General features: G+C 40.1%; 1 protein-coding gene across 5 annotated transcripts in view; it reads left to right on the top strand.

Annotated features, from left to right (window-relative positions):
* Nucleotides 1–18526, top strand: part of JMJD1C (jumonji domain containing 1C) — a 178627-nt gene that overhangs the window by 80368 nt on the left and 79733 nt on the right. For 2 of the 5 annotated variants that reach the window (XM_025202589.1, XM_014519329.2), the window contains exon 4: nucleotides 9392–9505. In XM_025202589.1, coding sequence (XP_025058374.1) covers nucleotides 9392–9505 — 114 coding nt within the window. Of the gene's footprint in view, nucleotides 1–2197; nucleotides 2422–7984; nucleotides 8086–9391; nucleotides 9506–17390; nucleotides 17484–18526 lie in introns of those variants that run through there. The other 3 variants (XM_025202591.1, XM_025202590.1, XM_025202592.1) reach the window with 3 other exon arrangements.

Raw genomic sequence — 18526 nt, 5'->3', positions numbered from 1 at the left:
CAGCAGGATATAAATTCAGTGGTGTTGTTTCCCCTGCAAGAGTTGATCATATTAGTAACTAAAGTTCCGATTTTCAGAAGTGCTGAGCCCTTGTTACTGTAAATTAAGTCAGCGGGGGAAGCTTTCATATAGTTGAATTCTCTTTATATACCTTCTGCATTGCCTTGACTCAGTGGTAGAGAATCGATAAGCCGCTGGAAAACATACAAAGCTGATTTACATGAACAAGAAATAGTGCTGTTTCTTGTTGTCTCCACTTTCCATGCTTAATGTTAGTAAAAGTAGTTGAAGTAACATTCCCAAAAAAGTCTCTGAAAGGACATTAGGTTGAGTTGGTGTCACTAAAATATCTATCTTAATATCTTTGGGTGTAATTGAGGAGCTCTCACAGTTGACTGGTGGTTGAGAGTAGGGATTGATTGGTTAAAATTGTCCACTTGTGGTGGAAGAGTACATTCTTCTAAATACCCATACACACCCATTTGATTAATTTTGGTCGTGCAAAGATAGGTTTGTCCTATTGACACTTGAAATTACCTTTCTCTGGTTGAATGCAATAAAGGACCTAAAGATATAATTTTGGGCCCATGAAGCCAATTTAAATTAATTCCCTAGTTGCCTGAAATCAGACAAGCAATTGTCGAATCCTCCAAAATCAGGAATAGACTGAGCATGATCAGTGCATCCCAGGCTTTTCTGACAGCCTGTCTGCCACATACAGCAATTAGGCAAAGCCAGTCAGATTTTGTCACTTTGAATTGGGTAGGCCTCAAGGGCCACTTAAAAGAAACCTTCTATTTAAGCTGCTTTTGAGGACAAGAGACATTTCCCATTGAAAGAAAGTATAGTCTTCACAGTTACATAGCTTTAGCCAGGCTACACTGTCTCCAGAAGTGGTGACTTGATAACCTAACACAGAACCAGGAAAGGGGACCATCAATGTAGGGAAGAATGGTCCTTGGTGGATAAAAAGCTCTTCATTCACACAAGATGCGGACAACTATAAATGCATGAAGAAGGTAGATTAAAATGTAACGTATAGCAAAAGATGATCAAATTAAAAATCTGCAACATGCCTCTGTATTGGTGGTTATTACCAGTAATTCCTATAGTAGAGCAGCACAATGGGTATTAGTTGCCTGCAGAGGGGAACTAGCAAGCTGTACTCAGAAAGTGAGAGAAATTCAGAGTTAAAATGTTCCTTTTCTTTTGCTCTGTGTAACTGCTGGTCATTGTGGGATATAATGCACCCAAAGGCTTTGAAATAGAAAAACTGCCAGCCCCTGCAAGTCATTTGACTGTAGAAAGCAAAAGAGGTATTGCTTCATTTTCTGGCTATGAATGTTGTTCTCCGTACTGCCCTCTAATCTGAGTGGTGGTTGGCCTTCTAGCAGACCTCTTGGGGCTGCTAGAAAAGTTGTACCTTTTATAATCTGTGAGATTTATTGACAGAGTTTTAGGGATAATTTGCTGCCAGTGTAAAAGTAATTAACTGGAAGAAAATTTAAAGGGGGGTGGGGATTTATTTTTTGGGAAAAATCATAACCCCAGTTTTTCTAAATGGCAATCTGCCAATATATTTATTAATATTTTACTTTTCCTAACAAAAAGAGATTAGATTGGGGAGCTTGTGCCAATGACCACTCATGTTGATCTACCCACAGTCTGGAAAGTAAGGATTGACTGGCAACACTTTGGCTTTGGTTTTAGAATCAAAACTGAGGCTTTCCTTCAGGAAGCAGAGGGGGAGAGCCTGCAAACGTATCACTTGCTTTCCCGTCTCCTGTCTCTTTCAAGTAAATCGGGAAAGTAAAAATTTGATACCTCCATTGGCTGCAGGGCGAGGACGGTTTATTTGAGCTGTCAGTCTCGCCACTAGTCTGGCTTTGTCTGCAGTTAAAATTATGATTCACCCTCCCCAGCCAGCCAAATGAGTAATCAGTAATGTGACTCGTGCTGGAAGTGACTCCATCAACACCTGTGACGAAGGATTAGTTACAGTTTGCAGAGCACCGCCTCTTCCCCTCTCCCCCCGTGCCCTAGCGCCAGCTCTCCTAGCGGCGACGCTGTCTGCGGGCGCGCGGAAGTGCGGCCCAGGGCTCCCTGCGCTGCGCGGCCTGCTCGGTTATGCAAGCGGCCTCGGCAGAACTGATCATGACCCAGATCCGGGAGCGCCACCGCCGCAGGATTTCTCCGCCCTCTCCCTCTCCCCCTCCCCCTCCGGAGCGGCGATGTGCCCGAATCCGGAAATCGGGGCTTGAGAACCATTTTCTTCTGGTTTGCGGAGCCCGAGGACGGGCTGGAGAGAGCCCCGGACACGCCGCGCCGCCACCCGCCCACCCAGCCGGGCCGCGGCCATGACTTGTGAGCTGGGCCGGCTCATGCCGCGGGGCTCCCGGCGCCTAGCCTGGGCCCACTGAGGTTTGTATCGTCTCCGCGGCTTCGGCCCCCCACGGCGGGGCGGAGGGGCCCTGCGGGTGTCTCCTTTGCTGCGCTAGTCATCCGGCTTAAACAGTATACTCGGACCCAGCCCATTGCTAGGACAGGAGCAAAGAACGTAGAGCTAGATGGATATAGATACAGATACATAATATATATGCAGATATAGACATACATACTTGTATATACATATCTATCTCTATATAGCTATAGACATATCTATATGTCTGAAGTTTTTTCAGTTCCTTATATTTTTGCTCCCCCCAGCTGCGGGAGCTGTTCTCTAGCAACATTTGGTGTTTTCCCAAGCCCCTGGCTAGGAGCCCTGAAGGACCCAGCAATGGGGTTGTTGGGCCGCACAAAGCTTGAAAAGCCCCACTCCGCTTTGAGTTCTGTTCAGATTTATTAATTGCAGACTTGGTGTTGGAGAGCCCATGTGCCAGCAAAACTCTTGACAAAAAGATTGCCTTTTGAAAGGACCTGGAGTGGAGCAGGAGCTTATATATTTTCCACCATTTTGAATTGATGTATGTGTTTCCTATTACATTTTAAATGGTGTGCTTTTAACATGGGGTGTGCTGAGCAGCTGAGTTGTGTTTTAAGGACTGTGGCTGATTTATTTAAAAATGCCTTTCAGGGAGGGCTGATCTGGTCTGCTTTTTCTCATGTGAAAGGAATGTAGTGCAGCACGGAGCTCCAAACAGGATACAGTTGTTCTGAGCATTTCTTCCTATATAGTGGTAGGTCATAATAGAAAGGCAGACATCTACACAGCAGAGGGGATTTATTTTAGTTTGCAGTATGTAGCATGTAGTGCGCGTGTCAATTAATAAGTTAGTTGGTGCCATTTTTGTAACCAGTAGTTGGATATTTTTTTCCAGCTCTGAATATTGACTAGAAAAGCTATTTTTGCGTTGCTTTACTATGGTGTCTTTGGTAGTCCTATTGAATAATGATCCATCTGTGACCAGAACTATCCCACAGTGACTTTCATCAAATGGCAGCTTCCCTAAGGCTGTGGCAGTACCTTGCAGAATAATAGATCTGCAATCTTGAATTAGTGATGTATAAATTCTGCTTACATTTTCTCACGTTCCAGTCACTTGGATGTATTATAAAGCGTTTATTCCAAATTAATTTGAAAAGCCAGATACTAAATCATTTGCTATATTTATAAAAAATGGTAGATATTTCATACCTTTCAGATTTAAAGAAGCTATATTGGCATTTTACTGCACTGCATAATTATGTTCCACATTCCGTAAGTATTTACATGCATAGTGGATACACCGTTTGTCCCTTTTAAAGCTGGTTGTATGTTTATTTTATAGATGTGGCCTGAATTTTGAAACTTCATACGTTTTTCAAATTTCATCAGTTGCATACTAAATACCTTTACTATGTTCCTGAAACATCTGTCAGAAATACATGTAGGTAATGGGGTGGGTTTTTTTGGTGCACACAGTTTTAAAATAATGAGTAAAATACATTTTAAAATTCTTTTGTGCGTCCTATCTACAAAATCAAAGTATTGTATTTCTGCAAATATAAACATTTAGCTTTTTTTTGTAGATTCAGAATTCTGCCTTCAATACTGAGGAACAAGAAAATACTATGGAAGGTGTCAACTTTTCTAATAATATTTGGAGCTATCCATATATTTTTCTTCCTGATGCAGCAAAAAAGAAATAGAAAGAAAAGCCCCACCAAATAGATTGGCCCGAAAGAAGTAGAAACCCTTGCTTGATTGATGCTTAAGTTCTAATGATTATCATTACTGTTTTTAGTCCATTTTATCAGTTGTTTAACTGCATTCTCAGAGAACCCTTTGACATCTTAGAAGAAGGTACTGTGTAGGGTCATGTGTTCTAAATAATGTGTTTTTCAAATTAGAAATAGGCTAGCTGTGCTACAGGAAATACAAGCAACCTATACTGCTTGGGTAAAGGAGACTTGCACAAGGAGGAATGAACCAAAATAGGATTGGAAATATTACTTAACTATCTTTTTTATCTTTTTACCTTTTTCACTTGGTAGTTTTGTCTTTGTCATCATGCCAGCAAACACATATGGGAAGAAAATTATAGTTGTTTTGAGGTCTAACGATTTAGTAGCATGATGAGCAGGTGCCAGCATGTTGTTCTATTGTAGATTAAAACAGCTGGAATAGAAAACAATATATGGAAAAGTTTACTTAATAGCATGCACTTATTTTCCAGCTATTATAGTTTAAATGGAAACATTATAAAATCACTTCTGTATTTTGCCAAAGAAGCAAATGTTGCTGAATACTATGACTTCTAATTGAAAACCTGCTTTTGAATGTAATGCATCCATTTATATAATTAAATCATTTATACAGAGTTGTACATTTTCAGTAAATTTTGCTTACATTCCTCACATTCCAGTATACTTGGATGTATTATAAAGCGTTTATTCCAAATTAATTTGAAAAGCCAGATACTAAAGCATTTGCTATATTTATAAAAACTGGTAGATAGTTTTGTTACTTTAGGCTAATGAATAGTTTAAAAAGGCAAATCACCACATAAGAAAACTACGTAAACCATATTTATTTGGAATGAAGATTGGGCTATGAGCAGCTGTGCCGCCTACACAAGAATAATAATAATAATAATAATAATAAATTTACATAATCTGGCAAACTAACCACACCATTGTTATTTTATTTCTAAAATGGGTATTTTGAGATGAAAATTAGCCAGTTTAATCACTGTGATTTACATAAATTTATATTCTTTAGTAAGCAGTTCTTAAATTTGTGGTTCCTAGAACCACACTGGTAATCCTCCGATCATGTGCTGGAGGCCCCCAGAGAACTGGCTGGTCACATGGTATCAGCTTCCCTTGTTTCCAGCAGCTTACTTCTTGTACTGTATTTAGCACTGAAACTGCATTATATGCTTTCTTAATGTTGCTACTTCAAGGAAATAGTGCCTGTAATTGCTACCAGGTTGCTGTGATGATAAATGGGAAGAGTTTGCACAGTTTCACATGTAAGGAAAAGGCACCCACAAGAAAATTTATTCTCTGAAGATTTGATATTCAACGTGAACACGTTTAAGAAACTGTTATGAAGTAACAAGATTTTTTTCAGTATTTTATTCCACTTAATTTCTGCATCCAATTCTCAAAAGCCTGAAAATGACTTTTGCCATCAGTTTGAAAGCTGTCCCAGTTGCCCCTGCCAGGCAGTACAAAGCTGATGGGAAGGATGAGTCAGTGTAAGAGATATGTATAATAATGACCTTGGTGATATAGAAATTAAACATTTGTATTCATAAAATTCTTATTGCCAAGCTCTGGATCATAATACAGGCAAAGAGAATAAGTTTGTGTCACTTAAAGTTAAGCATGTGCTTAAACCTCTAAAAATCCTAATTAAGCAAAGCACTTAAGTCTTAGCAACAGATGGAGATGGTAAAACTATGAGAGATGCCCTGGTAAAAGAATTAGTTGGCTGAAGATGTTTGGTTTTCCTTGTTTCCAGTAAGAAACAAGATAAATCTCTAGAGGTCTGTACATTGATTGCCTTGTTAGCTAAAAGAGGGGAAATTATTTTCTCTAAAGCTTTGTGAAGAGACCGTTTGAGCCTTTCCTTATATTTTCTTGTTATTATATTTTTTACACACTGTTTAGTGGTAGAGAAGGCTTGGATGATTTTTTTTTTTTTTTTTTTTGTAGTCCTATAATGCATGGGGTGTAACACTGCATGTTGGGATTCTCCGTATCTAGGCTACCAAGTAGAAAAAACAAACCTTTCAAGAATCGCTAACATTTTGACTCATGTATATCTATACAGGTTTTTTGGATCCCATTATATATGGCAGCTTACTGATTTAATGATACCCAGGCTAAAAATGTTTGCTTTTCCTTACAGATGTTTCATATAATAATGCTTTCTGTTACTGTTTGGGAAATCTCAACCTAAGCATGTTCAGCTGGCCAGTTGCACCTTTTACAAGGTTGTGTAACATTGTACAGTTCTGCTTTATTTTCTTTCGATCTGCCATGTGGAGCTGTATTCCCACCGCTTTTTGGAGCATTAGCTTGCTAAAGGATAAGAGAAACAGAATTAATTTTCTGGGGAGAATCACTTTTTAAGATAGTATTTGGGACCAGGTTTTGCAGTGCCAGGAATCAATCTGGTGGTTTACATGTTAACTTACTATGCAGTTTTCTACAAAACCTGAAAGAAAACATTGCGCCTGTAGTGTTTTAGTTAATTACCTTCTACATACAAGTATTTATATTAAGAATAAATGTTGTTGCAAGAATGATTTGACAGCACTAAAGAAAGCGATTTGAAGAGCAAGTAGAGTGCAGATGCTAATCCGTAATTTAAAAATAGCTATCAGAATCTGAAATAGATGAATCCCCTTTTTTGTTTTATATTGTGTGTTTAGGCATAGATGGCATGAACTACATCCTTGACTTACTCAAAAGGCTACCTACCTATCCAAGGCCCCAATATGTGAAAACTGCTTTAGAGCAAAGGCCCTTCAGCAGTAGAAGTTAAATAATTATCAGCCATTTGGAATCCAGAATTTCCAAACTTTCTGCCACATACTTCCTCTTCACTTAGCCCCACCCATTTACCTCTCCAGGTATCATATCATTGAGGATGCTGGAGAGGTTTTTTTTTCTCATAAACCGTAAGAGAAGAGATAATCACTAAATTAAATATAGAAGCCTGGCATGTTAAATCTGGATATTAAATGTATAGCAAAATAATCTTAAATGGAGTATTTTTATAAAGTATCCCTTTTCACTTGTACAAATGCCAGATATATTTAGTGCTGGAATTTTTACTCATACCACTAGCAAGGAGAACATCCTTATATGCTCGACAGTACCTTCTGATGACATAGTCCTATTCCTAATTTGTAAATTAGTATGAATGAGAGGTTAGTTTCTTTTTTCTAATTATTATTCAGACTTTTGAAGCTCTTTATTTAGGAGAGTTTAAGAATCTGATTATTTTAATTTTCGTTATTTTAGAGGAGTTACTATAGTGAATGCATAAATCACACTTTTGGGTAATGTTGTATTGGGTTTATATTTGGACTTGGATAAAACTGGGTGTTAAGTTTTAGATTGTGGGACACATGAAACACAAGGGAGAGGAATTCAACATGAAAAAATAGTTGCATGTGAGACTGCGCAGTATTTGCCTACTTGGGCTGACAGTAGTACTTCTTAATGGAATAGGCTCTCCCCCAAATTTTCTCATTACATATTTTACATGCCATTATAGTTTCTGGATTCTGCCCTGCTTAGTTGTCCACGGTGAAATTGATACCCACAGGTGAACTATTTTATGCCGTGTTTTCATATACTCACGCATACAATCTTCTACATTAAAGGGAGTCTGGGCAAGTCAGTGGAGCACTACACTGAAACTCGGGAGAACTTCACAAAATGCTTAAAGCACTTAATGTTTCTTTCCTCTGCTCCTGGCCTACTAGGTGATGTTGAGCAAGTCACTTGGCCCTTCCTTTGTCTGCTGAATTATCTTGGGCAAGTTGCTTCATTTTACTGTACCTCAGTATTCCTATCTCTAAATGAGGGTAATAATAACTTCCTTTGTAAGATGCACTGAACTCTGTTGTTGAAAAGGGCTGTGTAAGTACTAGGTGTCACCCTTATGTCTTGAAGCATTGCTTAGTATACTGTTCGCAAAGCTTTGTATACTTCCCGGTCCTTCCTGTGTTCTAACCTTATGCTGTCTATCTTTTTGGGATTTTTCCTTATTCCTTTTTCTCTATCTTGTATAACAATTTTCTTCTTTCCCTGCTTTTTCCCTTTGTGTTATGCATGTGGTCTGTGCTAACCTTTCTTCTGTTGCCTCATTCCTTTAATAACTTCCTCTTCCTATTGTCTGCCCATTTTTCAGCTCCATTCTTTCTCCTTTACCTTCAAGTCACTTTTTTCTGGGATTCATTTTACCATTCTTCTCTTGATGCATCCCCAGCCAGTCACACCCATGCTCGACTTCTGTATTTGGAAATCGCACCAGTGGAAGTGATTCTTTGCTCTCTCTCCAGGAGAACCTTCCTCCCCTATTTCACTCTCTTCCCACACTTTCTTTGCAAGATTTTTTTCTGTCCCACAAAATGGGAGGGTTTACGAGCCTTCTACAGCTAGTCCTGCCCACTTGGGGCATTTTCTCCTGGAGAGTATGTAGGAGCTAGTAGGACTTTTTTTCCTTGCCTGTATTGTGGAGGAGGTTTCCTACTTCCTGCCAAATGCCCAAGGGAGGAGGGGGAAGGGAGCTTAAGCAGAGAGGCTTGTCAGGTCTGAGACTGCTCTGCAGGAGCAGCTGGCAGGGGGGAGGAGTAGCAGGAAGAGAGTACAGCAGGGAGGAGGGAAGTAGAAGAGGCGTTTAGAGGCAGTGAAGAACAAGGGAAAACTGCCTAGGGAGAATGGAAGAGGAGATTCAGCAAGGGAATGGAGCAACTCGTATCTGCAGTTCCTTTCCATGTGCTTTCTTAAGCAGATGCATCTGTGCTCATCTGTCTGCATGCAGGAAGTGGGAATTTCAGTGTGAGCTATGTACCCATGGTACAATCCTGGGCTCTGAAATGGGACTTTGAGCTTCTGTGGTTAATGTTCTTGCTCAACAGTGGGCAAAAGGAAGAATGTATGTTGTAGTTCCCTTTTCTTGCCCCAAGTTTTACAATCATTGTACAAAAACAAAAAGCAAAACTTAAAAAAAACCCAAACATTTAAATCAGTACTTGTTGCTCTGATTTCTTAAGAGATAATTAAGCATTAACTTGTTTTTCATTTAAAGAAATGTTGCTGTTGTTTCTGTTAAAATACCAGCGTCTCATTATTTTATGTTTGCTGCAACTGTGGGGAAATTGGATTTTTTGTTTTTACCTCTGACAGCTTCCTTTTTTTTTTTTTTTTTTAATTTTGTTTTTAGGCATTCAAGCCCTTGGTTGGAAAAAGTGTGTACAATTCAATCACTGCAGTAGAATTCCTTGTGGACAAACAACTGGATTTTGTAACTGAAGATAGTGCCTTTCAGCCCTATCAGGTAAGAAGCATGGGTAGTGTACATCTAGTTTAATTGAAGTCTACTTATTTTCCACATACTTTTTACAGTTCAGGTCCTGTGTAATAATCAGCACCTCATTTCCTGGTATTCACTGAGGGCTAGTGGTGCTCAGCATGTCACATGGCCGGATTTTAGTGGTGAATCTGATGATGGGGTGCAGAAACACTGCACAGCCCCTTGTCGATACAATTTTTATAAGTAAAATAGCTTACTTGATAAAGATTAACCAATACCAATAATGACCAAGTAGATAATAGTGTATCATCTGCCCTTCTGAAGCTGTACTCTGGTTTATTGAGCCTCAGGTTACAGTAGTACTTGATTAAATGGAGTAGGTGTCCATTTTCACTTTAAAGAAAGAAAGCTGTTTTTTCCTGACAGTAGACAAAATAAGTAATTGTTGCTGCTGCTTCTAAGCTCAGTTTTACATGTCCAGTATTCAAGATTTCTTAATTGCAACCTTTATTAATTTGAAAAAATGTTCTGATATTAGCTTATATTTGTGATCAGAACATAGGGTTTGTGCAGGATCTGATGACTAGAACTTAAGAACAAGAATATTTTGTGTTCTGTAAGAAAAGTTTGCAAAAGAGTACTTCTGTGACAAATACAAAGAATTGAATGTTTGAATAAACACTTCATTTTGCCACTACTTACTTACTATGAATTCTCTTCTGATTGGGATTATATTCTATAGGATATTGAAAGATTGTTAACAGCTGATCCAGTTCCGTATAATATCCTTCCCACACTCAGAATTGCTGTAATTCCCCTCCCCCTACCAATACATAGAAAAATAAGAACTATATAGCTAGAATTTAATTATTTTAGTTTTCTTAATGGTTTGGTTATTTTGTGATGTAGCATTAATATTTAAGGAAGCTAAACAAACTGAAAACCTATACTAAGTCCAATTTCAGTCTCCCAACTCCTTCATTCACCAAGAAAATGTCTGCTTTAATTTTCTTGTGGTTTGTATGAGACACGTGCAAGCTCTTTCTTTCCAGAAATGTTATTCCAGTAGATGCAATTATCCTTCTTTTGGCAGAAGGTTACGTTGCATTTCTACAGAGCAGTCTGAGCAAATTTACAGTGAAGCTAACTGAATTTACGGGGAAGAAATGTTGCATTTTGTCAAGCCATCCGACATGTGGCCAGTTGGCAGACACCTACATATATATGTCCCATGCAATAAGTGTTTAGAATCCTTTAGTGTAGCAGGTGATTGTCAAAAAAATGGTATATGCATGGGCATGCACACACACATTTGCACAAAGTTGCGCTCTGTGTGTCTGCCACTCTCATGCTTGCTCTTATGCTCTCACCCGCTTGTTCTCTGCTCTCTCTCACTCCTGAGTTTATCTTGAAGAGAGAAACTAAAATTGAAGTAACGCAGTAATTTTTGAAAATGCCATATGACTTGCTGGCTACATCATCATATTTGTTGATTTAATACTGTGTCACAATTACAACAAAGGACTATCTAAGGCCCAGCACTTCACAGTATGTTTGCATTTGTTTTTATTTTAAAGTGTTTTGAAAGTTGAAGAGGCTTCACTAAATTTTTCAAAGATTGGCTTTAGATTTTGGAGATTTTTAGTTTAACTAGAATTGGAATCCTTGGAATTGCTAATGCTGACATAATTGGTTTTAGAAAATATTTCAGTCCATTATGTTCTTGTATTAAGGACTTTCACAGATAGTTACATTCATACTAATACTTTAATGAGTGGAATTTCATGGCAGATTTGATATTGGGGAATAGAATTCATCACTTCACCAAAAAGGTGCAGTATGATTCATAATACATAGAGGACATTAGTGTAAGATTTCCCTAGCTTCTGCTTCCATTTGGCCTGCTTTCTGACATGTAGTGGACAGTCTGAGTTAGTGGGAGGTAAATTTGTTTTCCATACATCTTTTGTGATGACCTAGATGCTAGATCACTAATTTATGACCATCCTACATTGGTAGGTCTTGAGAGAAACCTAAATTATCATGCCACGTTATAACAATGAGGAGATAATTGAAAAGGAAAGATTTGTTTAGGTATTGATGGAATCCTAAAGACTGGATCTGATTTGTACATTGACTGTAGATCTGTGCCAGGATTCTAACCATCATTGACCAGTTGTGCAAATATTTAATGAAAAATAACTGAAATAGTTAGCAATTCCTGAAATATTTTGGAAACAGTATTCAGAGGCATAGTTTTACCTTCACTTCTAGGGACTGCAATGCCTTGTTACCAAGCATTTTTGTTTCTAATGTGCATATAAAAATTGTGAGAATTTCTTCAGCTTTAAAGGACACTTCTGTAAAATGCATCAGTAGAACTGTATGTGCATAATATATTAAACAGCTTTCCTTACTGATATGCTGGGTGTTCTTTTCTGGAAGATCTGTGACTTAACATGCTTTCTTTTGAAAAACTACTGATCTGTTGAGTACAAACATTGAAGTTACTGCCATGTAAACACACGTTTTCAGGCAGTTTAAAATCTAAATTAGTTTTAATTTTTTATCCTCTTTTGGAAAGGATTAAACCAGAATACTGTTATCATACCATTGAACAAAGCACTTAACACAACTTTGCAAAAATCATTCAACTTAAATCCTTTTCTAAATGTATTTAATCTTCTGGTTTGGGCCCTTAACAGTAGTATTTTCTGTATATAATACTTTAGAACCCTAAATGTCTTAAACCTTTGTGGTTGAACTACATTTTTTTTTTTTTTTATTGTGCGTTCTTGTAGTCTGAGCACTAAGGGCATTTTTTACATGCGTTTCCAGCCTGGCGCCAGGTACTTTAATTAATGAGCCATGCTAATTAAAAGCGCCTGCGTGTCACGTGTATCAGCATCACCATGTGTCCCCATGCTGAAAAAATGAGTGGGGCAATTTGAACTAAAGCTCATCAGATATGTTTTATTTCAAAGCTCGCCGTTGCCATTTTGTCAGCATAGAGATGCATGGTGATACTAATACACGTGACACATGAGGCTGCCGGAGCACATCAATTTTCCAGCAGACTCAGTTTAATTGAGTCTGCTCCGATGCACTGGGAGCTCTACAGTCTTAATTCTTTAGTGCCAAAACAGGCAAGGTTTAAATTTTTGTTTAAGGTTTAAATGGGAAGACCCTAACAAAGTTCAGATTCAGTGCTTTAACACACGAGTTGTATTTCATAGAATCATAGAAAATGAGGGTTGGAAGGGACCTCAGGAGGTCATCTAGTCCAACCCCCTGCTCAAAGTAGGACCCTCCCCAGCTATATCATGCCTACCAAGGCTTTGTCTAGTCAGGTCTTTAAAACCTCCAAGGATGGAGATTCCACAACCTCTCTGGGTAACCTGTTCCAGTGCTTTACTACCCCTGTAGTGAGAGTTTTTCCTAATATCTAACCTAAACTTCTCTTGCTGCAACTTGAGACCATTGCTCCTTGTTCTGTCATCTGCCATCACTGAGAACAATCTAGCTCCATCCTCTTTCGAACCTTCCTTCAGGTAGTTGAAGGCTGTTATTAAGTCCCCTCTTCTCCAGACTAAATAAGCCCAGGTCCCTTAGCCTCTGCTCAGAAGTTGTGTGCCCCAGCCCCCTTACCATTTTCATTGCCCTCTGCTGGAGTCTCTTCAATTTGTCCACATCCTTTCTGTAGTGGGAGCCCCAAAACTGAGCACAGTACTTCAGATGTGGCCTCACCAATGAAGAACAGAGGGGAATAATCACTTCCCTCAATCTGCTGGCAACACTCCTACCAATGCAGCTCAGCATACCAATAGCCTTCTTGGCAACAAGGGCACATTGTTGGCTCATATTCATGTTATTGTTCATTGCAACCCCCAGGTCCTTTTCTGCAGAGCTGCTGCCTAGCCAGTCAGTCCCCAGCCTGTACCCATGCAAGGGGTTGTTCTGTCCGAAGTGTAGGACGTGGCACTTGTCCTTATTGAACCTCATGAGATTTCTCTTGGTCCAATCCTCCAGTTTGTCTAGGTCTCTCTGAATCCTAATCCTACCTCCAGCGTATCTACTACCCCTGCTCCCTCCTCCCCCCAGCTTTGTGTCATCTGCAGACTTGCTGGGAGTGTACTCTGTGCCATTTTCCAGGTCATCGATGAAGATATTGAACAAAACTGCCCCTTGAACTGACCCCTGGGGCACTCCACTTTGATACTGGCTGCCAACTAGATATAGAGCCATTGACTACTACCCTTTGAGCCCAATGATCCAGACTTGCAGTTTTCTATCCACCTTACCGTCTGTTCATCCAGCCCATACTTACTTAGCTTGCCTGCAAGAATGTTGTGGGAGACCGTATCAAAAGCCTTGCTAAAGTCAAGGTATACCACACTGGTCTTCCCGCATTCACAGAGCCAGTAGCCTCGTCATAGACGGCAATCAGGTCGGTCAAGCATGACTTGGCCCTGGTGAATCCATGCTGACTGTTCCTAATCACCTTCTTCTCCTCCAAGTGAATTTGTTAGTAAGATGATAATAAAATTTCCTGTCAGTAAGATGATAAATATATTCATCGTACTATCAGTATTTGACACACAATGTTTCTAATATTTTTATTTTTCTGTAGATCTCCTGTATGAGCTCTGACCACCATATCAGTTTTGACTGAAATAGATCACCATCTCACACAACAGTTATATGACTTTTATGGCATTAGGTAGTTGTCTTAGCCTAGTTCAAAGACAAAGCTGGAGGAAACAGAATAACTGGTAGTTTTTTAGTTTTAGCTGAAAAAATGCAGACTGCTTAATCAAGGAAATTAAAGTATTAAAAATGGCCCCTGCAAAAAAAAAAAAAAAGAGAGAGAGAGATAAAGGCCTCTTGGCAGGACTGTCTGAGGAATCTTGAGCATAGATTCCCATAGTATAACTATATAACTTTAATTTCAGTGGCTGTAAATTCAGTGCCTTCTACTGGTACCAAATGGACATACTTGCTGTATCACAAGAATTATCTTCTCATTATCACCTTCATACTTGATAAATAAATTTGGAACTTAACACACAGATTCATAGATTGTAGAGTCAGAAGGGACCACAAAGGATCATTGTGTCAGACCCCCTACCCCTGGTAGGAAAGAGCACCGAGGTCAGTTGACCCCAGCCAGGTGACTATCAAGCCTCCTCTTGAAGACCTCCAAGTTAGGTGATAGCACCACCTTTCTTGGAAGCCCATTCCAGATTCTGGCCACCCTTACTGTAAAAAACCCTTACTGTGAAAAATTTCTTCCTAATGTCTAACCTGAATCTACTCTCCAATAGTTTGCACCCATTAGTCCTAGTTACTCCACACTCTGGTAAATAGCACATCTCTGATTCTCTGTTGTCCTCCCTTGATAAACTTGTAGGCAGCTACAAGGTCTCCCCTCAGTCGTCTCTTGTGAAGGCTGAAGAGATCCAGATCCCTCAACCTCCCCTCATAGGGTCTTTCACGGAGGCCACTAATCATGTGAGTGGCCCTCCTCTGAACCCTCTCCAGATTTTCCGTGTCCCTCTTGAAGTGTGGCACCCAAAACTGGACACAGAGCTCCCAACTACGGCCTGACCAATGCCGCATAGAGGGGGAGCATCACCTCCCTCAGTCTGTTGGTCATGCATCTGCTAATGCACGACAAGGTGTGATTGGCTTTGTTGATGGCCTTGTTACACTGCCAGCTCGTGTTCATCTTGGAGTCAACTATGACTCCAAGATCTCTCTCAGCTGCTGAGCTGTTGAGGAGGTCATCTCCCAGCCTATAGGTGTGCTGGGGATTCCTCCTCCCAAGGTGGAGTACCTTGCATTTATCTTTGTTGAATTGCATCCTATTTTGTTCTGCCCATTGCTCCAACCTGTCCAGATCGGGCTCTATGTGCTCCCTGCCCTCCCGTGTGTTCACTTTGCCCCATAACTTGGTATCATCTGCAGAGTTGGAGAGGGTGCTCTTTACACCCTTGTCCAAATTGCTGACGAAGATATTAAATAACACCGGTTCAAGGACCGAACCCTCTGGGACCCCACTGCCCACCTCCTTCCAGACTGAAAACGACCTGTCCACCACCACCACCACCACTCTTTGGGTGCAGTCCCTAAGCCAGGTGGCCACCCACCTGACTGTGCAAGCGTCTACCCTGCAGCCTGCTAGCTTCCCTATGAGAATAGGATGCGAAACTGTGTCGAAGGCCTTCTTAAAGTCCAGGTAGATGGCATCAGCTTCAGTTCCTGTGTCAAGGCAGTGTGTGACCTGGTCATAAAAGGCTATAAGATTTGTCAGGCAGGATCTACCTGTGACGAACCTGTGCTGGTTTCCATTCAGCATCATTTCCCCTGATGGGCCTTCACAAATGTGCTCTTTGATTTTTTTTGATTTTTTTTTTTTTTTTCTCGCAGTATTTTCCCAAGGATAGAGGTAAGACGGACTGGCCTACAGTTACCCAGCTCATCCCTTCTCCCCTTATTAAAAATGGGCACCACTTTGGCCCTTTTCCAATCCTCGGGGACCTGGCCAGAGCACCATGAGTGCTCGAACAGCCGTGCCAGAGGTTCAGCTATGACAGTGGCCAATTCCTTCAGCACCCATGGATGAAGGTCATCTGGGCTGGCTGATTTGTACCCATCCAACCCCTCCAAGTGCTTCTTAACTAAGTCAGCACTAACCTTTGGTGGTCTGGTGCCTTTTGGACATATGTCTATGTTCAAGGTGAGGGAAGTGTCTTGGTCAGTACTTAGGAATACTGAAGCAAAGAACTCATTGAAGAGCTCCGCCTTTTTCCTTGCGTCAACCACCAACTGTCCCGATTGGTCATGCAGGGGCCCTATGTTACTCTGTACCTTCCTTTTGCTCGGTATGTATCTGTAGAAGGACTTTTTATTGTCCTTGATTGTTGTAGCCAGCCTAAGCTCCAGCCCTGCCTTGGCCTGCCTAACTGATTCCCTGCAATAGCGTACCAGGGTGGTGTGTTCCTCCTTGGTGACTGCCCCCTGCTTCCACTGCCTGTAAATCTTTCTTTGCCCCCAGTCTTTTCTGGAGTTCCCTGTTCAGCCAAGGGGGCTTTTTTATCCCTTACCCCCTTTCCTGCGTAAGGGGATAGACTCCTTTTGTGCCCAAAGGATCACTTCCTTGAAAAACCTCCAACCCTCTTCGGCCCCCATTTGCTCAGTGCTCTTGAGTTCTGCCACCTCACTAACTAGCCTTCTAAGTTTACTAAAGTTGGCCCTTCTGAAGTCTAACACTTTGGCCTCACTGGATATTTTTCCCACCCTTCGCTAGATAGTGAACTCAACCAAGTGATGGTCACTATCTCTCAGGTTACTGTGTACTTGCAGGTTCCCCAAGAGATCATCCCCTTTTGCTAAGACCAGGTCTAGCAAGGCGCTACCCCTGGTGGGACTGGACACCACCTGGGTTAGGTGGAGGTCCTGCATGCAGTATAAGAACCTACGTGAGCGGTTTGTTTGGCACCTCCCAGCAGACGTCTGGGTAATTTAGGTCCCCCACGACCACCGCCTCCCTCGCCTGAATGGCCTCTGAGAGCTGCCTGGAGAATACCTCGTCCAGCTCATACATCTATCTAAACTTCTCATTGCATGGAATTCCATTTTCCCATTCATGCATAGGTGCTGCTATGAAGTCAAGTCACTCCTTTATAATTGGCAACCACTTATAATTTGTGCCCGCAGGATCTTGTATGTGCAGTGCAGCAGTCACCATATAATTTTTGATTGCCTGTCACATGCACTAATGCAGTTTTTATCATCTTGGTTGCTACAGAGAGGATAAGAGTTATTATTTCCTACATGAAAATTGTGTGCAACTCGCATTCATTAATATGGGAGGGTCAGACCAGTTAATGACAAATTTCCTTGTTAGTGGCAAGAGTCTCCATACTGCTGAGGAGAAGACAGACATTCAGAGAACTGATGCAAACAGGTTGAATAATGACATGAAAACTACCTTCTTGCAGTAAGTGGTAGATATTAAAATGCTTGCTTTAAAATTGTAATGATACTTTGTATTTGTAATTGACAAATAATGGATTTGGAATGTGAGATATAAAGTCATGCCTCAATATCTTTTGTACATTGCATCCAAAATACATATTTTAATATTGTTCGTATGATCCATTAAAATGCTGTATGTGGAAAACATGCTTTGCAAAAAACTTGCAAGCGCTGAGGAAATAAACCAATACTAGTGGGTATTTGAGTCAGGAATAATACAAGCAAAATTGTTTTTTCATCCACCTCCTAAATTTCACCTTTAGTGTTTATCTACTACTTCCATTTTGGCAATTTGTGCTCAAGTGGCCAAAACTCTGTCAAATTTTTATGTTGGAGTGCATTGAAGATGAAAAAAATTACATTATCTTCAGACACTGGACTAGCATACTATCCTGTAGTTCTACCCCTGGAAGCTTCGGTTAAAAAATAATAGCCCAACTATAGTTCAGTTCTCGTATTTTTGATGATTATGAGATTAATGCAAACTATTACTGCATCAGATTTAAATACATCCAGGATGATTACTACAGTATATTGCAGTGCTGTATTTGAATTTACACAAAGTAGGAGTTTACTCCAGTTTGCATATTCTAAATGGAAACAGTTCATACCCAACTTCCTGACTTGTAGCCAAATATCATGTTAAATTTCATCATGAGTTTCATAGTGCAAGAAAAGTCCTTATAGTTTTAAAACATAACAGAAATAACAGTAAGATATGTAAAATATGATCAAATATTAAACAGTAAGCTGACTTCAAATTATACTTTGACAGTGCAGTCTCTTTCCATGTATATTAGTGCATTTCCCTGTCAACCAAAGCAAAACCATGCCTTTTTTTAAATAGCTGAGACCAAATTTTATAATTTCAAACAATACTACTTAAAAAGATTCCTGTTTATTTCTACAAATGATCAAGAATAGATATTATAAGTAAATTAATCTAAAAACGTAAATATTTAATCATGGTGGAATATATTTGAGGGTTTTGGGGGGGGGGGGGGG

Source organism: Alligator sinensis, unplaced genomic scaffold (genome assembly GCF_000455745.1).
Source record: "Alligator sinensis unplaced genomic scaffold, ASM45574v1 scaffold674_1, whole genome shotgun sequence".
Classification (NCBI taxonomy): domain Eukaryota; kingdom Metazoa; phylum Chordata; order Crocodylia; family Alligatoridae; genus Alligator; species Alligator sinensis.
This window is presented reverse-complemented; position numbering and strand designations above follow the sequence as displayed.